A 27709-nucleotide genomic window follows, 5' to 3' on the forward strand; every position below is an offset into this window, starting at 1 on the left:
ATCAATAATCAGATTTCAGTCATACCTACAGCGTCACTTTCGAAAAAGACCGTTTTTGAGAGACTACCGGGAAGAATGAAGGACTACTACAGAACTCTTGATGTTACGCCAGAAGCATCGACGGCTGAAATTAAAAAAGCCTACCACAAGATGGCGAGAAAGTTTCACCCGGACAAGAATAAAGGTTTGCTTTTATCATGACTTGAAAAGCTTCTAAATAATAAATAGATCAAATTATATAGTATAGTCAAGACGGTAAAAATGACAGTTTATTTAGCGAAGGACGCGCACGAAATGTTCATCCGGATAAAGGAAGCGTACGAGGTGCTCTCTGACCCGGTGAAACGAAAGCAGTTCGAAGCTGCACGAGCTGGACCTCGTAACTCTCGACGACATCGCTCGACAAAAGCACGTCGACCACATCCATACAAGCGTCCAGCGCAAGAAAAGGTTTGTCAAAAGCACTTCACAGTTTATCTATTTAAACTTTTCTTTAGGAGCCAGAAAAGCGAAAGGGAACTTGGATTGAGCTGACCCTTTATTGGGTCAATTACCCTGGTGGTGAAAAAGTGAACATTCATAAGCTTCGAAAGGCGCTGAAGATGTGGTGGATCAAAAAAGAAGGCGACTATGTAAAAATAAACTATAGGTAAGTAGATTTCATACTATTTTACACAATGACACTGTCAACACTATCAATGATTATTTCAGTAAGCATTCGAAAGCCGAGAGAGATGCTGCAGTTCTACGAGACCAGTTTCCTAAAATCGTCGTCCGCTGGATCGATAAGTCGGACTTGATAAACTGAGGCTTTTAATAAAACTTACTAAAAACTAAAAAGTCTCATTATTTCAAATTTATGAGTAAAAATAATGAAATCCAGCAGGGCAGAAACTTTATATGGCAATTTAATAATCCGATTTCCTATCAAGCTCATCCTCAACTTCTCGATACGAAATGACAAGATTCTGCATGATTTTCGCCTTTTCCGAGTTTTCCTTTCTCAGCGCCATGATTGTCCCATCGACAACGTCGCCAGTTTCGTTGTGATCTTCAAACGTCTTCATCTCCATTTTCGCGTTCTGAAAGGTCTTCCTCTGCTTTTTAAAGTCTTCAATCGCATTGCTCGCTAACTGGTCCGAAATGGCAAGATGCCTGGCAAGAGACTGGTTCTTCTTGGTCGCGTCATCGTTGAGAATGGCGATTTGCTCGATCGACAGCTCCTCGAATTCCTTGTGCAGATCTTTTACCCGGTTGATCATCTCGAATTTGTTCGCCTGGCGTTTTTGAATCGCTTCCTTTTCTGAAAAAATCTTGATGAATAGGGGAATTCTCTTCTATGATTTCAAAACCCCAAAAGCCGCAGATAGTTTTAGTCTGAATTACTACGGAATCACGGTGATGGATATTGCCAAATTCATTTAATTGCTTCAAAGGAGTAATGATTCGGAAAATAACCGTGAATATGAAAAGGGAGTTAATATAACGACTGTTATTTTTCAAAACAAGAGTCATTCAAAAATCGGGTCCAGCAAGTGCTAGGGCTCGTCAGGTTGCTTTTTCTATCCTTTTTAATCCTCTCTGACATTTTGATTATTCTCTTTAGGAAGAAGTTATTCACCTTGTTTAGAAAGCTAGTAAATAGAAGAAAAAATATTTAGAGAAAATCGAAAACTAAAAATGTCGACTGAAACTACGGCTAATCCAGCGGCGACAACAACGACGGCTAATCCAGCGGCGACAACAACGACGGCTTTGTCTAATCTATGCAAGACGTCCAAATTACTGCTGGATGTTTATAACTCGAGTAAACTTTCAAATATAATATCTATTTTCTATTCTATTATTTTTTAGAGTGCGATTCATTCAGCTATGATGACCAACTTATTTACAACGAACAAATTGCACTTTTTGGACCAGGGACGGACGACAACTGTGATCTCGTAAGTAAAATGATAAGCATGCCAGAGAAAAGAATAGTCATTATTCTAAGGGTATTAAATATAAGGGTCTCGCACGGGTAACAATCCTCAAGACAGACCTCTTTGATAGAAGCTCTATCACCTAATTATATGCTCATTAATAAATTTAGCCGGAGCAAGTTTGCGAGCAGGTAACTACCACAAAATCAACAACAACCACAACAGCTGAGCCAACAACCACAACGACCACAACAACTACAACTATCCCGGAAGAATGCATCGAAGTGCTCGATTTCTTTGCCGCTTATGAAGACAAGCTCGGCCATTCAAAACAAGAATGCGAGGCAAATCGACTCATTCTTCAATCCCATTACTCTAACTGCAACTTTGATGGCAAATGCGACCATCTTGAAAACCCCCAATTCAGCGGAACTCAAAACGCTTTTCCTAACTTCTTTTTGACCCTTGCCTTTTTCACGAGCTTCTTTTTTAAATTTTGAACTGCAAAAATCAATAGAAATCATACTCTCTTCCTCGATATCAAAATTTCCGACTCAATATCCTCAATTCTAATCAATAAAATACCTAAGTCGTATAATTTCTCGGCGAATGACTTCTTGTCTGCTTGAAGTTGCGCTTCATGATCGGCAATCTTCTTCTCCAAAACCCTCTTGTCGTATGAAATTTCGCTCATTTCGCGAAGCACGCCCTGTTTTTTCAACTTTTCAAAGTCCAAATCGGCCAATTCTGACTTCTGCTTCATCTCTTCTCGGGACAGCTGATCGTTTAGTTCATTTATCCGAGCTTCGTCGAACACAGACTTCAATTAATGTTGGTTAAAATGAACGGGAAGAAAAGTATAGCGCTCACGTTTTTCTCCTCTGTCATGATGTCAACTTCTATGTCTTTGTCGCGGATCATATGTTGCAGATATGATGCGATGTCATCTAAGGGTTAACAGGTTTGTTAGTAGAAGTTAAAAAATACGAAACTGAGAAGGTAAAATCACTTCTCAAGCTCAAAAAAGTGGTTAAGATTATGTAGAACTGGATCTGTTCGAAGCCGTTTTTATCAACGTTAATCTTGTGACACCCGTATCAATATTATATCTCTCCGAGAAAAGTCTTAAGGGACCCCGCCGACCGAGCTCCGCGCGCGCTTCTCGCTCTTTTTCACTCTCACTCTTCAGCTGGTTTAATTCTTTCAATTATCGTGATTTTTTGTACACGAACTAATCTTTTGATGCTCTTTCATCTCCATTTCTTAAAATTTTCATAGCTTATTGCAACGCTGAGTTAGGGCGAAAACATTGGCGCTCGATTTCAAGTGTACATAAGTACTCGAATTATTCGGATTGACACTTCGAGACTGCCCTCATTGAAAAGCCCGTGCCTTCTTGCATAAGGCCTACTTATTGGGATTTCCCGGAAGAGTTTACTTATCCGATTATCGTGGGATTAATGCGGGTCACCTGGAGCGCTCGGCGTGAAACACGGGCATTTTATACTGTTGGCGCGGGATTCCGCTGCGCTGGTCAGAATAACCTTTATTTACCGCTCGATTACGAAAGCTGGATAAATTATAATTTAATCTCAATAAGTAGGCCTTATGCAAGAAGGCACGGGCTTTTCAATGAGGGCAGTCTCGAAGTGTCAATCCGAATAATTCGAGTACTTATGTACACTTGAAATCGAGCGCCAATGTTTTCGCCCTAACTCAACGTTGCAATAAGCTATGAAAATTTTAAGAAATGGAGATGAAAGAGCATCAAAAGATTAGTTCGTGTACAAAAATCACGATAATTGAAAGAATTAAACCAGCTGAAGAGTGAGAGTGAAAAAGAGCGAGAAGCGCGCGGAGCTCGATCGGCGGGGTCCCTTAAGCAGATCAAGTTCTACAAATCTTCCCACCGTCAAAAAACTTACTTGAGAGATTCTTTTCTTGCTTAAACTTCGCCTCGATTTCCTGCACCAGAAAGGTCTCACTGTCGCGTTTATTTTCCAGCTCTCTGAGATGATTCTCGAGCTCTTCAATTTGGTTCAGATAATACGACCGCCTGAATCCATGATTTCAAAGCAGAGTTAGTTAACATAGCGACCTACGGAAACGAGGGTTTCTCATCCTTTGCCTTCTTCTTGCCCTTTTTGCCTTTTCCTTTCGGCATTCTTCAAAGAAAAAATGATCAAAGAAAAGTGCCTTTGAATATCTTTTATATTTTATTGAAAGACAGAGAGAGAGAGACAGTATAAACAGCGATAAAAACACGATTCCGATACTATCTTCTTCCCCTTCCTCCTCCTCCTCGTCCACCTCTTCCTCCACGACCGCCTCTTCCACCTCGACCTCTTCCGGACTGTCTGGCCATTTCGCGATCTCGTTCTTTTCGTTCTTTCAAAATCTGCTCCGGTCGTTTTAGCGCGCCCTGTTCTCGCGCTTGTGCCTTCTTTCCGCCTCCACGCGTTCTTCTGTTGATCAAATTCGTCAAGTTCTGACGATTTTGTCGACTCTGGCTTTGATGATTCCTAAACGAACTTTTACTCCGAGATTAGCAGAATGAAAACGAACCTATTAGCATCTTCGTCGCCAGAGTCCTGGTCAAGCAAGCCGGCTTTGCTTTTTTCGAGGTATTCTGTGTATTTTCCGGTTTTGAAGCTTTGCTTGATCCAATTTCCTGATTCCGTTTTGATCTTCTTTTCTTGCTCGATTTGATTCGTTACAAACTTCTTTTTCTTTCGATCCCATACTCGCCCGACTTTTGGCTGAAAGCGTTTTTTAGGAAGTGGACTTCGACTTTTTCTCGGTAAATAAATGAAGAAACACCCTTATTTTCCATTCGAAATTCGAATACTACCTTTTGGCCAGGTTCTAGTTGTTTATTGAGCATAACTTCAGCAGCTTCTGACTGGAAGGCGTTAATTCCCAAATGCTGATCTGCTGCGTCACTTTCCCTCACATACGGAATGTAATCGTCTGACTTCTCAGCCGCCGTCAGTGTGTTTAAAATCTTTTTCTGTTTGATGCTTTTGAATTTTTCGATCTGTTCTGCGTTCTTTTCGCGAAGAGTTCGCATCACATTCGCGGCATAGGCTGTTTCAGAGACATTTCCTTTGCATTTCTTGTCCCTAAAAGAAATCTTAGTATGTGGAAGGCGCCATCTCTTTTGCGCACTGGAACCCTTTTTTAAACCCTTTCTTTTTCAGTGTTATTCAATTCACTGTTGTTCAAATTATATTGAGAACATTGTTTAGTGCTTGATAACGTAAAAAAAGCTTACTAACTTAGAAATGACGGAGTGGTTCGGACCTCTACGTCCCGCTGAGGGATAACTACCGTAGCGTCCTTTACGACAACGATTCTTCATAAAAGAGCTTTTGCCTGCGTGGAAACGTCATCTGTAAAATGAATCGAAATTTTCCATAAAGTTTTCTATTTCTTCATCATAAGTTAATAAATTAAAAATAAAATAAAAGGGATAAGAGATGAAATTAAAAAACTTCACTTGAGGCAAATTTTCATTAAAAATTTTTTCGTGCTCAGAAGAAAGAGCAGAGAATTCTGAGCCGAATAGGCTGGATTTAACCCGAAAAGTTTGACTTTATGGCCCCGAAAATTGCGTAACAAAGTCCAGATTAGGGCATTTTTGTTATCTTTTGGGGAACTTTTAAGGGGTTTCTGTTGGACTTATTCGACGTTCTATAGCTCAAAAGAATCGCCGTCGAAAATTGAGGGGGTTTTAAGGGTTTTGAAAAATCTCAAGAAAAATTTTGAGCATTTTTAATTTCATCAGAAAGATTCACAGTCGTAACCATGGATTTGCTCCCAATCTACGAGTCGCCCCCAATTTGACGACTCTGCGAGGCAATTTCCCATATTCAGGCATGAGGGGTGCCTAGGTCTGGGACTCGAACCTCGGACCTTTGTTTCCCCTCTGCCTGCCATCGTGATCTCCATCACCGCTGGGCCAGAACCAGCTGAAGGGAGCCCCAAAAATAGATAATTTATTCGATAAAATTGGTCGCGCGCGCGTTTTTATAAAAAAACCTGAGTGATTTTTTCGAAAACACGTCATATAATAAATTCAAAAATAAACTATCACTTGATAACTCTTTATGGCTCTTCGCAGTTGATCCTCAAAAGCTACATACCTGTATTCAAAAATAGTCTGTTTAGGTTTTAGCGTCGCAATCTTGTCCAAAATCGACTGTCTTTCTGCCGCGCCAGAGCCAAAGATCGGATGAACTGCGCAAGTCATCATGTCGATTTCTTTGAATTTATTGCAGCTCTCCGAGCTTGGCTTTTCTTTGTGCCTTCTGAAGCCTCTGTAGCCATTTTCCGCCGATTTCATTTGGCTTTGAATATCTGCCGATTCTTTGACCGCTGTGGAGATTAAATCCGCTTCTTCGTCGATTGCTACTTGAGGATAGCGGCCAATTTTTCCGTCCCAAGTCGTGTCACCGTCCTTACAAAATCCAAGGCTTCGGCCGAGGAAGACGTGCAAGTCGAGAAGATAGGGCATTTCTTCGTTTGAAACGATGCTGTACGCGTGTCCAGGTCGACCAGCACGCGCGACACGGCCAACTCTGTGGATGAATGTCTTCGCTTTCGCAGTGAAATGAAAGTTGACAACTGCGTCCAAAAGAGGAATGTCGATTCCTCGAGCGGCAATGTCGGTTGTGATTAAAATGTTTGTCGTTTTCTCTGGATCTTCGTCTTCGTGACGGAACCTAGATATAAGATAGTTAATTTCAAGCAGTATTATCATCAATTTCTGGCTAAAAAATGACCAAAATATCACTCTTTTGTATAAATAAATAGCAAAAATCGAGGAATAATGACTGAATAAGTGGATAAGTGGGGAAAACACAACTTATTTTAAATAAAAGCATAAGTAATCATCGAAAACAGCGAAGAATTCTTAAACTCTAGGTCAATTATCATCAGAAAAATGACAGAAATTATCTAAGATTGACCGAAAAGAAGCTCTATTTCGAAAGAAAGCGGTTTCTTAGCCATATTTTTACCTTGAAATCATCATCTTTCTAGCAAAGGGATCCATTGAGCTGTAAATATAACACGGCTGATAATTGTATCGCTCCAAGAACAACTTGACAAGCTCGACATGATGTTTGGTGGCGACGAAAATGACGATTTTCTGATCCGCTTTTATGACGTTTCCCATCAGATGCAAGAGCGCTGCCATTTTGTCTTCATGTCGCGCGTGGAAGAACGTAAGTTGCAGGTTTTCCGGGAGGCGGCGTTCTACATCGAGACGGATTAGCTCCGGGTCGCGAAGGCCTGCTTTCGCGAATTCGAGGATTTTGTTTGGAAGCGTCGCGGAAAATAGAAGTGTCTGAAAAGGGCGATTTTAGTTAGTAGGTGCTGCTTTGGGAAAGAAACATAAAGGAGACAGGACAGTACCTGTTTGCTTTCAGGCAGTCGTCCTAGAATTTCATTGAGTTGTTCAGCAAAGCCGAGTTCGAACAATTGATCCGCTTCGTCAAAAACCACCATTTTCACAAAATTCAGTCTTCGGTCCATTTCTACGAGCAAATGCAGCAATCGCCCGGGAGTGGCAATAACGATGTCCGGGTTTTGATCCAGTTGAGAGAACTAGAATCATTAAAAAGTCAATAAAGATGGCTGAGGATTACCTGATTGTCCAAACTGTCTCCTCCGAGAATGACCGCAACGGATAAGTTGCAAAACTTGGACAAATCGTTGGTAAACTTCGCTGTCTGAATCGCCAATTCACGAGTTGGTGAAAGAATGACGACTCGTGGGCCTCGCTGTTCTCGTTTCTTCAATCTTTCAAGGATGGGAATCAGAAAAGCAGCGGTCTTTCCAGAACCTGTTCGGGCCATTGCGACGACGTCTTTTCCGTCAAGAATTCTAGTTTTAAATGTAAAACACACCTCTAGGTCAGAGTGGCTGCTTTCACGCAATTAGATAAAAAAGACTTAAATTGCCAATCTTCGGGGTGGAACTTACTTAGGAATGCATTTTCTTTGAATAGGAGTGGGTATTTTGTACCCTCTTCTGAAGATACCCTTGAAAACGCCGTGGCTGAGCCCCATCGATTGAAATCCTCCTGACTTTTTGCCCTTTCTATTTTGCTGCTGGACAAGTTTTCGACTCTCCTCTTCGTCAATGTCCGGCTCTGAGTCTGAGCCTTTTCTGAGACCGACATTCTTTCGTCGTCCGACATTTTTACGCTTTCTTGAAAATGTTCCTTCTTTCGATAGCCTTTTTATTTTGCTGATTTTTAAATTGTGAACAGAAATTCTGAACGCGATACTGAATTCTTGAAAAATAAATAAAATAAAGAAAGATTAATTTTCTTCTTCCTCTTCTACGGTCTTCGAAATAGGCTGAGCGCCGGCTGCGGGGACTTTCTGGTATCGGAGACCGCAATACGGGCATTCGTGCACTTGCCCGTCGTCAAGGTTGATCCAAACTCGAGGGTGACCCTTAATTTCCTGTTAGGAGTGGCTCTATGAGAGCTAGGTTCTCGGCTCTGCAACCCCTGTGAGAACCTCAGTCTATTTAAAAATAGATTAAAAACGGTACTTCGTGATCTGGGCTGTCTAAAAACCTTAGTCAGGTCCTGCTTCTAGTTATAGGGACACTATTCTGAGTTCCTGACTAAAATCGATATAAATTTGCCCAGACCCTTACGCAGGCTTTCTACAGAGAGAGCTCAGCCAACTCTAGAGTGACGATTTAGTATTACTTACGACAGCTTGATTAAGACCTCCATAAGTTCCATCGCACATGTGTCGTCGGTTAGTAGTCATGATAACTGGCTCTTCTGCGATCATATCAATCGCCCATCGAGCAGAAAGTGCCTTTTTCTAAAACAGAGGTGAAGTTCCAAGTTTCTTTCTTTTTCTTTGCTTTTTACCTTTCCGCCGAGATATCTGTTCATTCTGAAGTCTCCTTCAGGGAAGGCCTGGCCAGTGTGCGTCACTTGGTTATCGACGGTGGAAACTTTCTGAACAGCTGGAGCTTTTTCCGAGCTCAATCGGACAACGCTTCGGGAGATGCTCAATCCTCGACGAAGCATCCTGAGCAATTTCTGAAAAAGAGAAAAGAATTATAATCATTATAAAAAATAATAGAATGAATTAACAATTAATTGAAGTTAATAATTGGAAAAATTTCTTCTTGGGGCCAAAAATTCTAGAGACGTTGACTTTTCTCTTGTTTCTATTTTTTCTCAAGACTTCCCCTTTTCGGTTTCTTCGGATGCAGAGCTTTCCTCAGCGGGCGCGCGCTGATTGGCTGGGCGGCGCAAGGGCTTCTCCTTCGAAGGAAAACAAAGCGTTGCTGGAAGATAAATGGTTTTCTACACTCGGCAACTGTGTACAAATACTTACTCGGGTGAGAAAGATAAGGAAATAGATAATAGGAACTAGAAATAGATCTCTTTTTCATGGACCCTGACTCAGGTCCACTTTAAGGGTAGAACATGAAATCGGCGCGCGGCGCCTCGCTCGCCCAGCGCCCCGCCGTGCCCTACTTTTCAGAATGCCCTGAAATCGGAACGGATAAATCTTTTCCAAAATTTCTTCGGATTTCTGATCATCAAAGCCTTACCTTTTCACAATTCAAAAATGAGCAGAATCGTCAAAGAATAAGTCGGAGAGAATGACATAAGTCGGTTAAACTCTATCTTCTCTCGCAATTCTTATCCGATTTTTCAAATTTAGATAGGTCAAAAGTGCTCCGTTAGACCTAAAATTTCGTAGTCTCAGAATTAATTTTGAAGCTTTATGCAATTTTTTATGAGCTTTTGAAGTGAGAGCTGCACCGTCGTGAGGCGCGCAGCGTGAGAGAAAAGCGGCGCGGCGTGAAAGCACTTGTTTTGAGAAGCCGTGTGGAACTTTAGGAAGCTTTAAAATTAATTCTGAGACTACGAAAATTTAGGTCTAACGGAGCACTTTTGACCTATCTAAATTTGAAAAAATCGGATAAGAATTGCGAGAGAAGATAAAGTTTAACCAACTTATGTCATTTTCTCCGATTTATTCTTTGACGATTCTGCTCATTTTTGATCTGTGAAAAGGTAAGGCTTTGATGATCAGAAATCCGAAGAAATTTTGGAAAAGCTTTATCCGTTCCGATTTAAGGGCATTCTGAAAAGTAGGGCACGGAGGGCGCTGGGCGAGCGAGGCGCCGCGCGCCGATTTCATGTTCTACCCTTAAGACACAAAAACAAAGAAAATGCATTATTTGGAAATTCATTGAAAGAAGATGGCATTCATATTAAATTATAATATGAGGGTGAAGTAGCCACCGGCTTGTCCATTAGTTCTTGTTTTGGTGACCAAATTTTTAGTTACTTTTATTCTTTGTTAATTAAATATATCATTTGTTAAGTACTCTCTTGAACTGCTCTCCGTTATTCTCAGCTTATCGAAGAAAATGACATGTTATTTACGCTGGACCAACATGGAAGCTGTTTATAAGAAGCTGTGACTATCTGGGCGTGTGTTCTTTCGGAATAATGAGACAACTTTTATTTCCCCTTCTTTTAGGGACTTCATTTGCGAGGGATGAACTTTTCACTAGAGAATCGAGCTTTGAAGATTTATTTTTGAAGATCAGCTTGGACAGGAACCTTTTCAAAAATAAACAGTTTTTTTCTAGCTTTGAGCTAGCTAAGCTATATCATCTGGGATCGGCAATCTGTGTCCACGACCTGAGTCAGGGGTCTGAATGAGCTTTGCGCGGCTTTATTTTTATACAAAGCCGCTTTGCGGCTTCTTAATAAATAAGACCACTACGCGGCTTTTATCAAAGGTATGTCACGACCCTGACTCAGGTCTAAAACACAGCTCAGGAAATTATTTCATTATAAGATATTCGAAGCTTGAGCACCACCCTAATAGCATTTTTGAATTTGAAGAAGAGATAATTTTGTCTTTTAAACAAAGTCGAGGTGGAACTAGAGGAAGGGACCCTTATCGGTTACCAGACAACGGGAAAACATTTTGAAGTATTCAAACAAGTACCTTATGCGAAATCTCCTGAAGGAAAAGAGTTTGAACTGAAGTACTTTCCTGTTTGCTTTTCATAAGTAAACAGGTCACTCCTGTAATGACAGTAGTGCCAACTTTTTCAAGGCAATCTTCGATTTCGTAAGCCGGAGCCGATCGGGACCTTTGCTGGCGGAATTCATGATTCTGTCGCTGTAGGCATGGCTCTAGAAATCATTAAAAGTCACTAGGTCTCATCTAGGTGCTGAATTGTAAATCATTAGAATTTTCTAGAGCTGTTTGAAAGGCGACAATCTCAAAGCTTGCATCGGAACAGGCGTTGGCTCGAATGACCTACAAGATGCGCTAGACATGGGATTTATTTCCGAAGACTGCCTCACAATGGATATTTACCGACCAGTGAAAAACTACCACACGCGTCTCCCGATTTTCGTCTGGATTCACGGCGGTGGATTGACTAGTGGAACATCAGCTTATTACCACTTTTCCAGACTGGCAAGGGAGGATATTATTGTTGCTGTGGTTCAATATCGCCTTGGAGTGCACGGCTTCTTGAGCTCCTACAGTGCTGAGGGACTGACCGAAACTCCAGGCAATTTTGGTCTGCTAGATCAACAAGCAGCAATTGAGTTTGTTCATCGAAACGCGCGTAATCTCGGCGGCGATCCAGAAAAATCACCATCGGCGGCGAGTCAGCGGGCGGCTGGTCTGTTGGCTGGCACATGTTGAGTACCAAGTCAACAAACATGATCCGCACGGCGATTTCACAATCTGGCATGGCTTCTTTTGACATGTCGCCGCAAGACTCTGAGCACGGAAACTTGGCGATCAAGCATCTTTGCGAAAAGACCAAGGCGAAAATCAACTCGACCTTGGCTTGCTCCGGAAGCAGCGAAGACATCCTCAACCGTTTCAGAACATTGACGAAGAACGAAATTATTCAGTTGGAAATTGCCGATCGGGAGAGCAGAAAAGAATTCGAGAATTATCCAGAATGGGCTCCAGTCCATTACGATGGCGAGTTTTTCAAGATGAATGCCAAGGAGGAGTTTGAAGGAGGACATATTGTTGATGACGTTACTTATGTGATTGGGTCGAATTCGTTCGAAGGAAGCTTGATTTGGAAGTGGCTCTTGAGAGATGTCAAAACTTATGACAAGGCATTCGAAAACAGTTTGAATAAGACAAAATTCTAAATGAAGTTGGTGGTCGGCAATCTGTGCAGAAAACCTGAATCAGGGTCCTCTAAGAGCTTTCAGGACCCTGACTCAGGTTTTCTACGCAGATTGCCTACACAGAAGTTCGCTAGGAAGTTGACTTCGAGTTGAAAGTTTGAAAGTTCTTTTTTCGAATGCTGGGAAAGACGACCGAATGAAAGTTTTCCAAAGTCTTGAAGGCGCGCTGGTTAGAACATCTCCCCTTAGCTTATTAACATTCTCGCCCGCACTTTCACGGAATTTTAAAGAAATTTGAGAAAAGCCAAGGTCAAATTCCAAACTCAACATTTTCACGTCATTCTAGCATCGCTTAATTTTTCTAACCAAAGAAAAAAAGGTTACGGAGAAGGAACGAAAACCAATGGAAAGAGGCTGCGATATGTTCCTGAAAAAGATCGAGAGGAAATTTTCGAAAATTATTTCAGGTGGAATTTTATTCAATTTTTTCTTTTGCAATCTTGCTTTTTAGAATTTTAAGCGACGAGCCGTGGCTAAACTGCACTGATATCAAACACTGCACTGCTCTAGAATACCAGCTGCTCGCTGAAAAGATCTGGGCGGACATGGCTTTCGTTTTACCAGCTTTTGAACACGCTCTTCTTTATTCGGATAAATCTGCCTTTGTCGCTGTTTATTACTTGAATGTTGATATGAAGTTTGATCTTCTAAGGGAAGTTTTCATTTTCTAAGTTGGGATAAGATAAAATGATTTCTGAAAACAAGAAAAAGCCAGATTGAATATCCAATTCCCGGAGCTGGCCACGCCGAGGACATAATGTTCATGCTCGATGTTCCCAGCATGGAGCTCAAACTCAACGGAAAATCAACGTCGCTTTGGGAGATTCTTCATAGTCCACCTTCAAACCCTTACAGGCCAGAAGAATACATGTACCACATGGTGGATATTTTTGTCAATCACTGGGCCTCCATCATCAAGGTAAAAAGCAAAAATAACGATAATAAAAACGATGGAAATTAAGCATGGTCATCCGGCCTCGCCTTGGCCTCAGTTTGAACGAGAATACAAGCATTTCGTCGAATGGACGAATAACGCCACCCATGCGATCGAAAAAGTTCATTCTAAACTCCCGCCAACGATCGAATTCATGATCGATACTTATGGAAGCCTGGGAAGCTCGGCAACGGTGATTTCTTCTTCTCTTTTTGCACTTTTCTTCGCGCTGCTTTTCTAGCTATTTTTTCATTAAATTGTAGCATTGAACTGTTCTGAGTTTTATTTGAAGTGGGGAGCCATTAGAGCGCTCGTCCAAAATCGTCTCAAATTAAGACCGGTACTTATAGAGCCCGTTCCTTCTCAGCAAAAGAGAAAGAGAGAGAGAAGGAACCGCGCCGTTGCGAGCATAATCATAACTCCCGTCGTAACGTACCATCACTTCTAATGACTTCGAAACAGTTAGAAAATGTCTCGAGAAAACCCCAGTTCAAGTGACACGTGATCGAGCGTGATCTCGCATTCGAATAACGAGCAAAAAAGAATGATGACCTGAACTTTTGAACTATTTTTGTATCAACTAAGTTCGACTTTTCCAGCTAAAGTGAGCGGCTCAAACAGCTCGAAAACCAGCTCGAATTCCGCTCAATTTGAGCTGAGCCAGCTCAACATTCAGCTCAAGAAACCGCAATTGAAAATGATGAGCTCATTATTGAGCTCTACGAAATTTTACAACATCGGGCAATTTTCAATCCTCTTGACCTTTTTTCATCGACTTTTTCCCAAGAGCACGTCATAATCTGTCCTCGCCGAACTCTGCTCGCTTGTCGTACTTCATCAATGTTTCTTTGTCGCGAACGAACAGGGGTTACCTTTAGCCGGCGAGAAGAACGTTGGGTTATTTCGACCATTGAAGGAGCTTTACTTCGTGTTCGTTTTCTAACTTTCTGCTGCTTGAGTTGAGCGAGCGAATTACACTTGAGCGCCAACTGCGAGAGTCGTTAGAGATCGTTCGTAACTCGCGAGTTAGACTCTGGTTTTGACCGCCTATTCCGGACGCTACATTTTACTAAACTCAAAATAAATATTACAAAAAAGGAAGAGGGAGAAGAGTCTTCTTGAGCTTGTTCAATTCCGAAGCCAGAAAATAAGAGAAAATCAACGAAGAAACAAAAACGGAAAAATCAACTTCATAAGCAGTATTTTCTGACTGATTCAAGAAAAAAAATATCGAAATGAAAAAAATGAGGAGTTTAATCCTCGTCGCCCAAATTGCAGAATCCTGCAGAAGAAGCGGATTTTCGAGAAAAAGAAGACAATCAGGAAAGCGTTGAAAATTAATTTCATGAAAATTTTCCAAAAGCTGGTTTTTTTCTGCAAAAAAAGTCGGTCATAAACGATAGTCATAAACGGCGGTTGTTGGTTTCTTAGTCAGAAATAGACGGAAAATAGATGCTAGCTACAGTTATTCCCTGAAGATTATTTGGTGATTTTGATAGCCAAAAGTACTGTTCGTAGCACGAATAATTTGTTGGCTATAAGTTACTGCCTTTAAAATAAAAACCTTAAGACCTGTCTTTTGATATGTCAATATCATATTGTCAATATGGACAAGCTTCATATCGTATAGGTATTTACTCAGACCCCCTTAAAGTCCAAGGGGCCCATAATAGACAAGACATAAGAAATAGTTGTGAATCAATAAGGGGAGATGGCTCGGAATGTTTTCGTGGTGTGATGCTAATCCGGCCTTATTTTGCGGTCTTTGTTCTAAAAAAAGATCAAAACTGGCAATTCTGATCGGAGATGTAAAATCATAAATTCAAATAAAATGTGACAGCTCGCAGAGCACCACATGATGATATATTGCGTCAACCCGATCAGCAGTGACAGTTTGGACAGCTTCACCTTGTTAAGCTTATCTATTTTTATTTTCGGTTTCGGACTTTCACGTGACTTATTCACCCAAGAATTCGTTGTTTCAATTACCAAGGGTATCTTATTCAATAATTATAAATTCCTACAATGCATTCTCTCGATAACAACTGTCGCCATCATGCTCCTGATTGGCTGATCTCAGACTATATGGAGCTCAACCAATCAAGTGTTTGATGGCGATGAAAAAGGCTGGAAAATGCTCTTTTGAAACGCTTGAAAAAGGAACTCCAGTTGAACTGGTCGAAAATGCCATCATCCCTTTTGCCTACTGTTTACAGGAAAAGGTCGAAAAACGAAGCAATGATTAGGATAAATAATAAACTCGCCTGTCAGAGAGAGAGAGCGATGACTTCACTCAACATTTCTTTTTTATCGCCAACGGATACTAAGACATCTATATTTTACTCGTTAGGCTTTATTAAATGCTCGTTAAAACATCCTCTCTCTCTTTTCTTTGTCTTTAGTTTTTAATCATCGAAAATGAAAAATTACTTTTCGACCGAAATTTAGAAAGATCCAGTTGTGCTAGAAGAAGTCATCTTGGCTGGACCAAACAGTGATCCTTCAAACACAGATCCGTATTGTTACGATGAATGTGGACCCGATGGTCTTGGAGAATATGATGTTGATGAGTGTGTAGCATGTTATAAAGTAAGCATGAAAAAGTACAAAATTTAAAATGGTATTCGTTGACAAAGAATCGTTGGCATTTCAATTTTGATTAATTTTAATTAGTGACACCCTTAACGGTTAGGGTTAGATTTAGGGATTGGATTGACCAATGATGATCAATTTAAAATTTCTGAAGATTGATATTACAACGATTACTGTCTTATTGTTTAGAGGTTATCATGTTTTAGGGTTACCCGCTACTAAAGTTTGTCTTGAGAATGGCCTGCTACTCACAATAATTCTTTTTCAGGATGAAGACAGAATCGAAGACATAACAGAAAAATACATCGCGAGAGGAGGCTTCAGCCGAATGACTCCAAGTATACAGCAAGTTCAAGACTGTATCGACTTCTATCTACCGACAATTTTAACCTCCGAAGAACCAGAGCTATTCATCGAGAATACGAACAACCGCCAACTCGCTGGTCGAATCGAAGGAAGGAAGATAAACTTGAATTTGATTCTTTTTGTCGAAACGTCAGACAGTTCTTGAGGGCGCAAAGGATTTCCGGCGCATCTGGAGCGACGCGCAATTATTTTTAGAAAGCGGAAGCAATAACCCGTCACCCGGACATTAGTACTCGTATATTTATTTCAAACATTCGACCGCATTTTTATGATGATTCCGGGCAAGAATAGAAATGACATCACTCACCGCGCGATAAGTGTAAGGGGTAACCTTGTTCTCCGCTCGGCAACCTGAGTAGGAAACCTGAGTCAGGCTTTGAAATAGTCGCTGAATGGTCAAGTTAACAGAGCTGTCATGTGGCTTCGTTTTTGTGAAAGCCGCGAGGCGGCTTTTTATTTAAACTATTTGAAATCCTGACTCAGGTTTTCTACACAGTTTGTCGAGCCCAGTCGTTGTTTATCCATTTTTCCCAATTTTATTGGTCAAGACCTAGATCAAGATGGCCTTTTGTGGTCCACTATTGGAGAAATAAGGTTTTGGAGAATCCTTAAAAAGTATAAAACTAATAACGGGGATTAGGTTATTCTGAGCTGTTTAACTGCCGTGCTTTATGCACGTCATGATTCAACAAAATGCACGAAAATGGCCATTAACCTTCTCGCGACGGGCTACCCGGAGCGGGCTGGAGGGACAAAAAAGGTCACGGCCGGAAGTTATCGGAAGTGAGGGTTAACCAGCCTGGCTCGCTTTATATCCGGCCATTTTCACGCGATACATAAGTTCATTCGCCAATTAGACACTCGTAACTACTCGAAGTCACCATTTTTACGACCCTGAATTCCAGAACAATATTACGTGTCTTAGGAATAAAAAATGCTCATTTTTAAGATTGAAAACATTTTCTACCCGTGATGCCTATTTTAAAGTTACTTTGGCTTGAAATATAATCAGACTGGCCAAAGTAAGCGTCAGAATCAGGGTTCCTGACTCAGGCACAGGTTCGAGAAATGGTTAGGGTTAGGGTTTGGTCAATGGTAGCTCTGTGCAAGGTGACTTTAAAATGAACGTCAGGAGTAAAAAATTTCTTAACAAAATTATCTTCTTCGAAGTGCCGGATATCATAAAATACGAATACGATTGTGATACATCTGATCCTTCAAGCTGCGATGCTGGAAGCAACTTTTGGGAAGGCATCATTCGCGTTCCTGAAGATTCTTCCGAAAATAGTCGAAAAAGAAGAGACGGAGAAAGCTGTTTCTTCGAAGAATTTAGGTTTGAAACGAAGCTGATGTTAATAACAAGGTTTCATTTGATGATTTAAGTTTTGAAAACGCAGCAGTGCTCGGACAAGCAGATGACAACGGTATCCGGTTGACATATCTGAGAGAGGCGCGCGCCGACATAAACTTCAATGTTACTCTCTCAGAGCAATGCGAGAATAACCATCTAGTTCCAGGGATTTTTCATCATCGTCCGAGACGGTCTCTTATTCCTGATCGATCCTCCTTGATTTCGTTTTTCAATCATTAATTCTGCTGTTTCCTTCTCAGGCTTTTATACAGATATTTTGAGAAAATAAACCTTTTGAAAATCCCTCCCAAGAATTCATCTTCAAACAGAGAGTACCAGCTGCCGTTCTTCCGCGATTCTACTCCGTCGATCGACTTACTTCCAAAAACTACGAGATCGAATTCGGCTGGGACTCGATCGGATACCTCTACGCATACGGCGATTTGGAGAACGTAAGTGTTCCGCAAACGATTCTAGCGACGCCGCAAGCTTTTAATCTTACTGGCACTACTTTCATCAGCTACAAGAATGGTAAAGCATAAGGGTATTCTGTAATTAAGTCTTCTTTAGATATTTTGGTGGATAAGCAGAGTCCATCTTCTTACGCAATTTCATTCTCTCCAAACGGTCGATCCTACGATCCCGGCGTTGAAGTCGCAACTTTAAACATGGAGACGCTGGCTGCTGATCCCATTTCTCCTTTCCAATTCCAGCTCAAGTCGGTCTTGACACCCGGCTTCCGCGAAGTAGAAAGCGCTTCCACCGAAGCGCCAACGAACAACTACGTTCCCTGTATCCCGAATCTCGTTGATCCACCAAAATGCAAAACGATCACCAATATGCCAGTGAATGTAACACTCTCCGAAAATCGATCCAACTCAATGACGGTAAGAAAAAGGACGCTGAAGACAACGAAGACCGCTTAAATTTTACTAAAACAGGAATAACTCATTTTAAGAAATTTAAGGTGAAGAAAAAGGTTAAGTCTTGATCAGTTCATACAGTGATACTCATGAATTAACAGCAAAACATACAGGGAATATCTTGTAATCTCGGACTCATGTAGATCTTCATTTCAATTCATTAATTCCGTCTTAGAACAGAGGCTTTCCATTGTCGACCAGCATAGATCTTGTCGACAATTTAGATGAGGCACTCTGATGAAACTGATTTGACAGTCATGAAATTCAACTAAAGTCATTAAAGTCGCATTTGATGACTGTAAATAAACCCTCAGTTTCAAGATAAAGTGCTAAAAATCATTTTAGATAACGAAGATGATCCTCAATCAAGCAAACAAGTTGATCAAGCAAGAGAACAAGAACCAACTCGTTTGCGAAGATTATTCAGTTTGTCAAATCAAAATCAAGTACTTGGACTTTCCAGAAGGACGAGCCTGCGATGAAGGCCTCTGTCACGATGCGCTGATTTCAACTGGCTGTGTTGGATGGAAGGAGGGAAATGCCTGCCAAGCTTATATTGATAATTCCTCAGATGCGATCTTCTATTCCAACAAAAGTAAGTAACAGAAACTTCTTACTGACACAGGGCCTGTCTCCTGAGTTTATAAGGCTTCTACCAGAGTTCAAAAACCCCGCGATTTGCCCGGGCACAGGCGGGCGCGGGCTCGGAATGGAAAAATGGTCGGGGGCTCAGGCGGGCACGGGCACAAAATTGATGAAGCTCGGGGGCTCAGGTGGGCACGGGCCCGAAACTGAAGGTGCCCGCGGGCTTACGCGGGCGCGGGCAAAAAATTGAAGGTGCCCGCGGGCTCACGCGGGCGCGGGCCCTTGCCCTCCTGCTCGCGCCCGGCCGCGCCCGCGAGCACAGAGGGACCTACTTTCAATCGGTATTTTCAGCTTCAATTCGATGACTTGAATAAGTTTGCCGTCAAAAAATAAGCGAAAATGGTAAAAAAAAGTACGGAAATTCGCGAGAATCTTGATTTTAGACCAAATTTTGAGCCAATTTTTGGAGTCTTTTTCGAAGAAAACTCTTTTACGGGTTACCGAAAAAAGTCTTAATTTTTATTTAAATTTTCAAAGTTTTCGGCGAAAATTTCTTCTTCTTTTACGAAAACTGGCCGCGGCCCTGACGGGCTCGGGCGCCTGAGGCCGCGAGGCCCGGGGGCTCAGGCGGGCACGGTGTAATCATAAAAACTGGCCGCGGCCCTAACGGGCTCGGGCGCTTGAGGCCGCGAGGCCCGGGGGCGCAGGCGGGCAGCGTGCCCGCGCCCGGCCGGCCGCCGCTCCCCTGCCCGGGAGCCGAAAATTTTTGAACTCTGGCTTCTACACAGGTTGCTGAACCTAGCGCTGCGTATAATTAAAAACCTCAGCAATAAGATAAAATTTTTCAGAGGGCGAATTTTTCTATCACTGGGAATCGTCGGAAAACCAACTTTACGGCACCGCATCGAAAAACAAAAAGCCACTAAAACTCGACGGCAAGAAGGACATCGTCTCGATGCTTCAGGGTAGAGTGTAGCTAAACATGTTCCATAAGCTCCTTGTCTAATTATTACTATGCTTGTATGATAGATTATCTGAAAAAAGACCCCATCCATTAATAGTTTATTTCTCTGCCCAGTTCAACCCTTTGCAACTCTCTTTACTTGTTTCTTCGGAAAAGTGAAAATTTTCAACTCGCAAAATTTGCAGGTTTCAAAAAACAAAATGGAATTGAAAAAGTTAAATTTTCACTATCCCAAATAAACAGTATTTGCTCTTGAAAACGTTTTATTTATGTCTCTGCTGTTTATATTCCCAATTTAATAAATTCACTATTGAAAATTGTCGCTCCGAATAAATTTAAAAGAAAAATTATAAATCGAATTCATCACTAAATATGAATTTTATCAAATTAAAGGGAGGAAGAATTAAGGATATAGCCGTTCTCAAGGCACTTTCGTAGCGCCGAAATGGGGCGATAAAATTTTTTCATTTTAAGACAGGTCCTACCTAAAATTATGTCTAGAATTCGATTCTGATGTTATTGAAAATTTTTTTCAAAGAAAATTTATCTCTGGAGCGATTTGAAATCTTACGATCACTTTTTCTCGAAATTTTTCAATTAAATCGCTAAAACTAAACCGTGTTATATTATAAATAACTACGTATCTATCTTCTTAGGGCCTCAAAATTTCAAAACCCGAGCAAATTTTCATTCTAGCGTCTTCTTCTTTTTGGCTTTTCTTTTTCTTAAATGCTGCGTTCAGGGCGCTCGACCAATCAGCGAGCACTTTCACATACGCGCCTCACCGCGCGATGGAGGAGGGCGCCCAGCGCAGCAAACCAGAGCGCTGTCTGACGCTTCGGCTTACTCAAGTAAGCCTCATAAAAATGGCTCTAGAATCATAAATAATTGGAATCTATTAAACTTTAGACCCTAGGAATGTAGAGAAAGGTCCAAATTTTTAATTTATCAAAAAAACTCGACCAATTTAATTGAAAATTCTCGAGAAAAAGTGATCGTAAGATTTTAAATTGCTCTAGAGAGAAATTTTTCCATTAAAAAAGTAGAAAGAACACTAGAATCGGGTTTCTTAGGCAATTTTAGGTAGGGTTCCTTTTGAAATGAAAAAAATTTATCGTCCCCTTTTGGCGCTACGAAAGTGCCTTGAGAACGGCTATATCCTTAAGGGAAAGTGTTCAATTATTGATCTTGCAGGCAAAATTTTGTGATCATTTTTATCGAAAGTTGAAAGCTTTCTCGAAGCGCTGTCGAAAATGAAGGACTTTTTTTCCAGAAGTTGGCTCGGCGCGGAAACGCGGCGAAGAACGCCGGCATTTCAACGCAGTCGAAAATTTTTGAGAGTTTTGAGGAGCAGCTAGAGAATGAGCTTCGCCGATCTAGACTATTTAGTAAAGTTAAAGATCTGGCGCTTTTTGGACGATAAGAAGGACTCCAATCAAAAGATTTACCTAGGTAACTCTATATTGATCGAATCATAAAAGTCGATGGCCGGAAAAAATATAAATTTTTCGCCTTCGAACAGCCATAACTCACGTGATACTTAATGAAACCAAGCGATAAAGATATCAATCGAAAGCTTAGATTGTGAGGATTTGGGCAACGTAAAAATTATTTTGTAAAATCGACTTTTTTCTGATTGGCCGAAAATTTGAAATAATTATTTTTGCCAGTGAAACTAATTTTTTTTCAAATTTCTCTTTCTTGCCCCATTCCTCAGAAGGTGAGCTTTCCAAAAATGTTCTTATCATGTGATTTCATCAATTGTGGCGTGAGATATCCGCGTTCGTAGGAATTTCAAAGAAATGTTCCTGAAATCGCCTCAGGCTATGATAAGAGGTTTTTTTCAGATGATTTCGGAAGCTCGATAAGCCATGAAAACAATCCTATAAATGGTTTCTGTCGAAGACGAAATTTTCGTCAAAATCGAAAATTTATATTTTTCCGGCCAATTTAATCCGTTAATTAATATTATTTAAGGGTTGCTCCTTGTCGAACACGATTATGTAAACGAGGTCGAAAAATGGATTGTTGGTAAATTGGAGGGCTTTTTGTGGTCCCCTTGTGTTCTTTCGCCATTTCGAAAACTTTCTCCGGAATTGGCATTGATGCTCTTCAGGTACTTTTTTTAGCACATTCTAGGGGAGGTGGTCGATGACTTTTTGAGCGCTTTTCAAATTTTCGATATTATTATTTGTGATTTTGATATCATCCACAGGAATGGAATAAAAATAAAGAGATAGAATAAATTAGTCCACATAATACCTTAGTACTGTATTTTCTTGCAGATACAAATAGAAATAGAAAAATTCGATCCCGGCCACCTGAACCTTAAACATAGGTTTAAAACTGCGGAGGAAGATGAGGAGCTTTGGAACGTTCATCGGAAAGAGTATGGTTTGGACTTTCCTCCAAGGATTCTTCGTATTATCTGGCGTTGCCCTGATCTCCGGTATTTCATGGCTTATCGCATACAAGATTGGGCCATTTCCTTCCGCGACTCTTCAAATCTGCATTGTGAGCTCGTAAAATTGGTTAAAGCATGGACAGAATACGACAAGGAGGACAAGATGTTGAATGCTTTCGCAAAGAGATTTGGTAAACACTACGTATTGGATGCAGTTGTTCCAGTCATTCGATGTCTTTTCTCCCCACTACCGACTATTCCAACTAACATGGTACTCAGCTTTTTTAAGTTTTTAGCCTAGTGAAGATTTAATCACATCTAAAATTTGACATTTACCTTAAAAATTTTATACAAATGGTAAATTTGGTTATTTACTTTAACTTCGAGGGGATCATTTGCGTCGTCTAACCCCTGTCATTTTAGCCCGGATCCGCACATCGAAAGGAAGTCAAAGAAATGATGAAATCAAAAGACTTTCCTCCTCTCCGAAAATCTGCGAAAAATCGGCGGCGAACTCTTTCTTTGTAATCTGAACATAACCAGCCATTGATCTCGAGGAATAAAGTACCGAAAAATCTACTTGCTTTTCTTCATTTTTCTTCCTTGATGTCCAACTTCCAACTAATGAATGAGTCATTCTAAATGTCTTACTTCTCGGATGATCCAATCGGGAAGCCAGCTGCGACTTTTGCTAAAAGTTCTCTAGACTTCGCGAAAACATAAATTCTTTTTTCACTTTTGTTTTTCCAAAATAAAAATCACCGAAAATGGAGCCTCGGATTCTAATTAAACGAGAGATCAAAGAAGAGAAGATTAAAAAAGAATTTGAGCCTCCAGAAAAAAGTTTCTTTAAAAAAAGGTTGAAAAAGAATTTCGCCCCGTTCTTCTGACACTTTTTAGGGGGGAGGAGATTAATGACGTACTTATGATGAAGACAAACGAGTATCTGATAAATGCTTCAAAATGTCTACAGAACAGGTTGGCTTTAAAATAATGGAAACAGAGTCTCTACAACTTTTTGTAGAGAATATTTCTTTGCTCGAAATTTTTGCGACTCAGCACGCTGCAGGAAGATGCACCAAATAATCAGGCATACTCGAGAGTGTCAGGTCGGGCTCGGCAATAGTAGCTTTTCCTGAGTCAAAACCTGAGTCGATACACATTCCGGTGTACCGGCCTCGGGAACCTGTGGACTAAACCTAAGTCGCGGCGTAGCGTCTATTCAAGACCCTGACTCAGGTTTTGCACACAGACAGTACTCTGATTGCCGAGCCCACATATGAGCTGGAAGCAAACAATTGTGACGAGTGCACGGGCTACTTCGCCATGGTGGCTTACCACACGAAATATCTCTGCGAAGACGGTGACAACTGCCCCGTGCCAGAGTGCAAGCGCTGCCGGCAGATTCAGAAACAGTGCAAGAATATGATCAAGCCGCAGCGGATCAAAAACAGTTTCGTAATCCCCCAACCTAGCGCCATTCTTGAGTTCCAGGATAGCGAGGAGGAGAGCGAAGACGACGAGGTGGAGACGGAACCGGGAACGGGCTCCTTCATTCCTTTTATAATTCATTTTTGATGAAAGAGAAAATAGCCGTTTTGAAAGGCAGCCAGGATGTGGCTGTTCAATGTTCAGGCGAGGACTTCTTCGATGGTAATAATAATTCACAATCCCAAGATGGCCCAGAATCCCAAATGGACGGCGAAGAAATGGGTCAAAAAGAAACACATTAGAAAACAATTTGCTGTTTTACTAGGGCAGGGCTCGGCAACCTGTGTCCAAAATCTTAGTTAGGGTTTCAGATAACTTCAATGAAAATGCACTTTTTGCGGCTATTTTGAAAACGAAGCCGCCAAGCAACTTCACCAAAAGTTCCATCTTGATTTATTGCGGCTTTTCATTTAAGTTTTCTAAGCCCTGACTCAGGTTTTGGACACAGGTTGACGAGTCCAGTACTTAGGCAAACTAGAACTGCGAAAATAAAATCTTTCATTTTGAAAAATCCATTTTGATCAATTATGCTTTATTAATTCAATCAATACTTATTTATCAAACACATGATGTCAGCATTATCACGTCATTTCTAGTAAAGGAAATCCTAATTATTCTCATCAAAGCGAAATAATTAATGAAAAAAGAGTTTTAATTCGGCCGAATAATCCAGCTCGATAATACGACATTGCAAAAGCTAAAGCCTTTGATAGCCAATTGCCTCCAAATGTAATCTGTTTTTTTCGTCTTGATCAGCAGAGCTTCATCCATCAACCACGAGCTAAATTGAACCATCTAACTGAAAATCGCGCTGCAGAAGAAACCGCTCAAAGAGAGGATTGGTTTAGTTCGAAAGAGCTGCACTTGAGTCAGACTGACTGGGTTCCGCAACATGTGTAAAAAACCTGAGTCAGGGTTTGAAAATGCCAAATAAATCGGAGCTTAATATTTAGCATTTTCAAATCCTGACTCAGGATTTTACACAGGATACCGAGCCCAGAGTCCCGTTGATCCAAAAATAGAGCAACTTTTTAAGGGGGTACAGATCGAAAAATCAGTTTTTCCAGTAGACACGTATTTAGTGACTGACCCTCATTTGAGCCCCAAAATATATGAATAGACAGTAAAACAGAAGTTAAATTTAATTTCACTTATTGTTCAACGCGTGAATAAATAATCACTCCCGTCAGATATGGCAGATGAAATTATCGTTTATATCAAATTTCGATAATCAAAGCTGGGCTCATTTATATTCGATAAGTTCTGCCTTTACTCTTCGAGAAATTTGTCTCTATTTTGACATCGATGAAAAAAGGGGAAAGTACTGTTTAAGATTTTTTGCTAAATGGGTCAATTACGTGTGTCTGTATAAATTATGAATTAATCGTCGACAAACCAAAAACAGAGAGAACCCCGCGCCACAGCAATCAACAACGAAAACGGATAAAGAGAAACTCGAAGAGAATGATGCGAAAATACAAGAACTGCGTGATTTTCCTTGTCTACTCGATCGGAATGCTTTACACATCGCTAGGAAATCCAGTCAAAAATATGATTCTAGGAAAATATGATTTCATCCGTTGATTTTTCTGGCAAAGATAAGTTATCTTAGATAACACAGTGAGACCCTTAGTTTATCACATCATATTCGTTTCTAAAGCCTTTATAAAGGGTCTAACTTCATTTTGAGGTTTCTATTTTTTCAATATTTTGACAAGGTCGTAATAGCAATTGTGCACAACGTGACAGATTTCATGAAATACCATTCATCCTTCAAATCCGATTTCGTGAGCAGTGGCCATCACCGACCCGTGGTCACTGTTTGTTCGGATAGTATGCATTCAAAAATGCTGAAGAACAAGCTCTATCCAAATCTGACCGATCTTGAGCTGCGGCATTTTTATGGGCACAAGTACGCCGGCCACGGTACTACACAGTACGCGTACCCGGATTTGAAGCTCAAGGAGTTTTTCCGTTCCACAATGCCGTTTCTCAAAGTTGTCTACTGCACATACGGGAATATCAAATGCAAGAACAACTGGAAACGAGTCGCTACGTTCGAGGTACGTCAAATTATTGGAGAATCAAGAAATCGAAATTGTTGTTTTTTTGGGGGAGCTTATTCTGCTCTCGAACTAATTTAAAATAGATACGGGTTCACTAGCTAAACGGTTAAAAATTAATATCATGTAAAAAGGTCTACTTTGTGACATAGTCGATGTCTATTCTTTTCTTGGCTCGGCAACCTGTGTAGAAAACCTGAGTTAAGGTCCTGAAAAAAATATGCCTTTGCGACACCCTTTCAAGACCCTGACTCAGGTTTTAACACAGGTTGCTGATCCCAGACTCCTATATTTCTTGATTTCTAGGGTGTGTGCTTGCAATTGAATATGCACGAACTGGACGTTTCGGAAAATGAAGGCGGTTTCGCTTCAGAAATGACCGTCTCTTTCGCCTTCAACGTTTCCGACAACACTTACGGCTGGAACGGGATGCAGAAAAATCTCCGTCTGCGGAACACAGTTGCTCAGGAAAAACTCCAAGTACGAAAGCCACGCCGACTTGTTCTAACACGGCTTACTAGGTGACGGATCTGCATTTGCTGCGCGACGATATTCCATTATCGAGCACGCTGAAGCCGATCGTCATGCTCAGCGTCGAGCAAATCGTCTTCCTCGGCCACCCGTTCACCAACTGCAAGAAAATGGAGAAAGGAGATAGCTGTAAGTCCTTTTCGGTCCTTGTCGATGAGCTTGAAAAAGTGAAAATCAATCAAATTAAAGCGGAGACAGGAACGGTCGATAGAACTTGCCCCAGTTTGCATTTCACCCCGGTACCGGCACGCATCGAATTTCCTCGTCAGTCATCATCACGCATGAACCTGAGAGCTTTTTAGACTACTCGAAAATGTGGTGCGAGGCAAAAGCAAAACTGGAAGACATCATTTACAAGTGCCGCTGCTTGCCAGACTACGTCGACGAGTTCAAGGCATTCAACATTAGTAAGGAAAATTTAAATGATAAAGAAGCACTCAGATTCTTCTCTAAGGCGCGCCAAACATCACCAACTCGTGTACATTCAAAGACCATGCTGAATGCATAACGAACTTGTTCACCAGAGCCGAGTGGCACACAAGCTGCGAAGACGCATGCGAAAGTACAAAGCAAAGAAATGCTAATATCAGAGTATGCCCTGCCTTTCTCTTTGGATAATTCTATTTTATTTTCAGTATCAACAAGTTGAGCCGATTCTGGACATTATCATTCGAAAAAAGCTGCACTACTCATCGGACATAATTTTGAATCACGTGACTTTGATGCTAGCGCCGCCGATTTTCGAGCGAAAGATCGAAGTTGCCGACTATCCGATTTCAGCGCTGATGGCGGATATTGGCGGCGATTTCGGTCTTTTCTTGGGACTCAGGTAAATTGAAAAGGAGCTTTTGAGACAAAATCTAACACTATTTGATAAGTACAATCAAGCTGCTGAAATTAATCGGCTACTTTCTGATGCAAGTGGAAAAGAAACTGTCAAAAGCCTTCACGCGTTGTTCTTCTTTCGGTTACAAGATTTAATTGCAAATAAAAATCCACAGTACTAGAAACGAGGTTGACCAGCAGCCTGATTTTCGTTGTTATTTTTTGGCAGAGCTCAACAGTCAAGGCAGCGTCGAATCGTAGAAATGCTCCTCTTTTGACTCCAGCAGCGGCGCTTGATCCTCTGGCTTTGCTTTTGCAGGTAGCTGCTTGAAAATAAAATACACAGCTTTTGATCGGCTTTAGTTGAATTTTAAAAAGAGAGATTTTACTTCCCCCCTTTTGGGTTAAATATTAAAGCCTTGACAACAACGCCGACAAGTAGACAAATGAACAGGACTCCTTGTTTCTTTGATGCGTCTGAAAAAAATTATTGAGCTTAAAAATAATAACGGCTTCTTAGTAAA

At 41.0% G+C, this 27709-nt stretch overlaps 9 protein-coding genes across 10 annotated transcripts; 6 read left to right on the forward strand and 3 right to left on the reverse strand.

Annotated features, from left to right (window-relative positions):
- Positions 1-26: 26 nt before the first annotated feature.
- Positions 27-834, forward strand: LOC145707640 (uncharacterized). The gene is made up of 4 exons (XM_081785198.1): positions 27-184; positions 278-450; positions 498-649; positions 712-834. The coding sequence occupies exons 1-4, from the start codon at positions 76-78 to the stop codon at positions 806-808; spliced, it is 531 nt and encodes a 176-aa protein (XP_081641324.1). The 5' UTR covers positions 27-75; the 3' UTR covers positions 809-834.
- On the reverse strand, positions 353-4098 carry LOC145707638 (uncharacterized). Its single transcript, XM_081785196.1, has 5 exons — positions 4025-4098; positions 3848-3978; positions 2793-2869; positions 2508-2742; positions 353-1303 (listed from the first exon to the last, which is right to left on the reverse strand). Exons 1-5 carry the CDS (start codon positions 4084-4086, stop codon positions 909-911), a joined length of 900 nt encoding a protein of 299 aa, XP_081641322.1. The 5' UTR covers positions 4087-4098; the 3' UTR covers positions 353-908.
- Positions 1666-2481, forward strand: LOC145707639 (uncharacterized). Its single transcript, XM_081785197.1, has 3 exons — positions 1666-1807; positions 1855-1943; positions 2093-2481. Exons 1-3 carry the CDS (start codon positions 1681-1683, stop codon positions 2420-2422), a joined length of 546 nt encoding a protein of 181 aa, XP_081641323.1. The 5' UTR covers positions 1666-1680; the 3' UTR covers positions 2423-2481.
- A 54-nt stretch (positions 4099-4152) lies between the features above and the next one.
- On the reverse strand, positions 4153-8133 carry LOC145706969 (ATP-dependent RNA helicase DDX54-like). Its single transcript, XM_081784436.1, has 8 exons — positions 7911-8133; positions 7574-7811; positions 7341-7532; positions 6944-7272; positions 6068-6646; positions 4774-5044; positions 4488-4681; positions 4153-4444 (listed from the first exon to the last, which is right to left on the reverse strand). The coding sequence occupies exons 1-8, from the start codon at positions 7994-7996 to the stop codon at positions 4198-4200; spliced, it is 2136 nt and encodes a 711-aa protein (XP_081640562.1). The 5' UTR covers positions 7997-8133; the 3' UTR covers positions 4153-4197.
- A 33-nt stretch (positions 8134-8166) lies between these two features.
- On the reverse strand, positions 8167-9002 carry LOC145706970 (NADH dehydrogenase [ubiquinone] iron-sulfur protein 6, mitochondrial-like). The gene is made up of 3 exons (XM_081784437.1): positions 8824-9002; positions 8657-8773; positions 8167-8389 (listed from the first exon to the last, which is right to left on the reverse strand). Exons 1-3 carry the CDS (start codon positions 8983-8985, stop codon positions 8252-8254), a joined length of 417 nt encoding a protein of 138 aa, XP_081640563.1. The 5' UTR covers positions 8986-9002; the 3' UTR covers positions 8167-8251.
- A 2042-nt stretch (positions 9003-11044) lies between these two features.
- On the forward strand, positions 11045-13354 carry LOC145707025 (uncharacterized). Its single transcript, XM_081784499.1, has 7 exons — positions 11045-11119; positions 11208-12075; positions 12284-12317; positions 12476-12563; positions 12608-12812; positions 12872-13075; positions 13119-13354. The coding sequence occupies exons 2-7, from the start codon at positions 11644-11646 to the stop codon at positions 13329-13331; spliced, it is 1176 nt and encodes a 391-aa protein (XP_081640625.1). The 5' UTR covers positions 11045-11119; positions 11208-11643; the 3' UTR covers positions 13332-13354.
- A 3864-nt stretch (positions 13355-17218) lies between these two features.
- Positions 17219-20173, forward strand: LOC145707937 (uncharacterized). 2 transcript variants are annotated; one of them, XM_081785532.1, is made up of 6 exons: positions 17219-17381; positions 17432-17930; positions 17970-18286; positions 18358-18378; positions 18668-18917; positions 19756-20173. In XM_081785532.1, exons 3-6 carry the CDS (start codon positions 18068-18070, stop codon positions 19881-19883), a joined length of 618 nt encoding a protein of 205 aa, XP_081641658.1. In that variant the 5' UTR covers positions 17219-17381; positions 17432-17930; positions 17970-18067; the 3' UTR covers positions 19884-20173. The 2 variants fall into 2 exon arrangements, with proteins under 2 accessions (XP_081641658.1, XP_081641659.1); XM_081785533.1 differs by lacking the exon at positions 18358-18378.
- A 2820-nt stretch (positions 20174-22993) lies between these two features.
- Positions 22994-24008, forward strand: LOC145709316 (uncharacterized). The gene is made up of 5 exons (XM_081786995.1): positions 22994-23134; positions 23176-23253; positions 23300-23384; positions 23560-23821; positions 23869-24008. The coding sequence occupies exons 1-5, from the start codon at positions 23043-23045 to the stop codon at positions 24006-24008; spliced, it is 657 nt and encodes a 218-aa protein (XP_081643121.1). The 5' UTR covers positions 22994-23042.
- Positions 24009-25601: 1593 nt separating this feature from the next.
- Positions 25602-27341, forward strand: LOC145709317 (acid-sensing ion channel 4-A-like). The gene is made up of 7 exons (XM_081786996.1): positions 25602-25829; positions 26136-26309; positions 26351-26489; positions 26663-26767; positions 26815-26951; positions 26996-27189; positions 27239-27341. Exons 1-7 carry the CDS (start codon positions 25602-25604, stop codon positions 27339-27341), a joined length of 1080 nt encoding a protein of 359 aa, XP_081643122.1.
- Positions 27342-27709: the final 368 nt, after the last annotated feature.

The sequence above is a fragment of the Oikopleura dioica genome, chromosome XSR (genome assembly GCF_907165135.1).
Source record: "Oikopleura dioica chromosome XSR, OKI2018_I68_1.0, whole genome shotgun sequence".
Taxonomy (NCBI): domain Eukaryota; kingdom Metazoa; phylum Chordata; class Appendicularia; order Copelata; family Oikopleuridae; genus Oikopleura; species Oikopleura dioica.

Bases quoted from the DNA above. Each gene is read 5' to 3' on its own strand.
- LOC145706969 (XM_081784436.1), bottom strand. From the start codon at position 7,996: ATGGGGCTCAGCCACGGCGTTTTCAAGGGTATCTTCAGAAGAGGGTAC. The intron at 7,812-7,910 runs GTAAGTTCCACC...ATTTAAAACTAG, and splicing joins CAAAGAAAATGCATTCCTAA to AATTCTTGACGGAAAAGACG. The intron at 6,647-6,943 runs GTAAAAATATGG...TCTTATATCTAG, and splicing joins AGAAAGATGATGATTTCAAG to GTTCCGTCACGAAGACGAAG.
- LOC145707025 (XM_081784499.1), top strand. From the start codon at position 11,644: ATGTTGAGTACCAAGTCAACAAACATGATCCGCACGGCGATTTCACAA. The intron at 12,318-12,475 runs GCGCGCTGGTTA...AAAGAAAAAAAG, and splicing joins AGTTTTCCAAAGTCTTGAAG to GTTACGGAGAAGGAACGAAA. The intron at 13,076-13,118 runs GTAAAAAGCAAA...ATGGAAATTAAG, and splicing joins ACTGGGCCTCCATCATCAAG to CATGGTCATCCGGCCTCGCC.
- LOC145707937 (XM_081785532.1), top strand. From the start codon at position 18,068: ATGGAGACGCTGGCTGCTGATCCCATTTCTCCTTTCCAATTCCAGCTC. The intron at 18,379-18,667 runs GTTAAGTCTTGA...AAATCATTTTAG, and splicing joins AATTTAAGGTGAAGAAAAAG to ATAACGAAGATGATCCTCAA. The intron at 18,918-19,755 runs GTAAGTAACAGA...AAAATTTTTCAG, and splicing joins GATCTTCTATTCCAACAAAA to AGGGCGAATTTTTCTATCAC.
- LOC145707638 (XM_081785196.1), bottom strand. From the start codon at position 4,086: ATGCCGAAAGGAAAAGGCAAAAAGGGCAAGAAGAAGGCAAAGGATGAG. The intron at 3,979-4,024 runs GTAGGTCGCTAT...TCATGGATTCAG, and splicing joins GATGAGAAACCCTCGTTTCC to GCGGTCGTATTATCTGAACC. The intron at 1,304-2,507 runs GTATTTTATTGA...AGATTTTTTCAG, and splicing joins CGAGAAATTATACGACTTAG to AAAAGGAAGCGATTCAAAAA.
- LOC145707639 (XM_081785197.1), top strand. From the start codon at position 1,681: ATGTCGACTGAAACTACGGCTAATCCAGCGGCGACAACAACGACGGCT. The intron at 1,808-1,854 runs GTAAACTTTCAA...ATTATTTTTTAG, and splicing joins GCTGGATGTTTATAACTCGA to AGTGCGATTCATTCAGCTAT. The intron at 1,944-2,092 runs GTAAGTAAAATG...TAATAAATTTAG, and splicing joins CGGACGACAACTGTGATCTC to CCGGAGCAAGTTTGCGAGCA.
- LOC145706970 (XM_081784437.1), bottom strand. From the start codon at position 8,985: ATGCTTCGTCGAGGATTGAGCATCTCCCGAAGCGTTGTCCGATTGAGC. The intron at 8,774-8,823 runs GTAAAAAGCAAA...CCTCTGTTTTAG, and splicing joins ACAGATATCTCGGCGGAAAG to AAAAAGGCACTTTCTGCTCG. The intron at 8,390-8,656 runs GTAAGTAATACT...CAGGAAATTAAG, and splicing joins GAGGTCTTAATCAAGCTGTC to GGTCACCCTCGAGTTTGGAT.
- LOC145709317 (XM_081786996.1), top strand. From the start codon at position 25,602: ATGCATTCAAAAATGCTGAAGAACAAGCTCTATCCAAATCTGACCGAT. The intron at 26,310-26,350 runs GTACGAAAGCCA...ACGGCTTACTAG, and splicing joins TTGCTCAGGAAAAACTCCAA to GTGACGGATCTGCATTTGCT. The intron at 27,190-27,238 runs GTAAATTGAAAA...CTATTTGATAAG, and splicing joins GGTCTTTTCTTGGGACTCAG to TACAATCAAGCTGCTGAAAT.
- LOC145707640 (XM_081785198.1), top strand. From the start codon at position 76: ATGAAGGACTACTACAGAACTCTTGATGTTACGCCAGAAGCATCGACG. The intron at 451-497 runs GTTTGTCAAAAG...ACTTTTCTTTAG, and splicing joins AGCGTCCAGCGCAAGAAAAG to GAGCCAGAAAAGCGAAAGGG. The intron at 650-711 runs GTAAGTAGATTT...TGATTATTTCAG, and splicing joins TATGTAAAAATAAACTATAG to TAAGCATTCGAAAGCCGAGA.
- LOC145709316 (XM_081786995.1), top strand. From the start codon at position 23,043: ATGGAGCCTCGGATTCTAATTAAACGAGAGATCAAAGAAGAGAAGATT. The intron at 23,135-23,175 runs GTTGAAAAAGAA...GACACTTTTTAG, and splicing joins AAAAGTTTCTTTAAAAAAAG to GGGGGAGGAGATTAATGACG. The intron at 23,385-23,559 runs GTCGGGCTCGGC...CCCACATATGAG, and splicing joins GGCATACTCGAGAGTGTCAG to CTGGAAGCAAACAATTGTGA.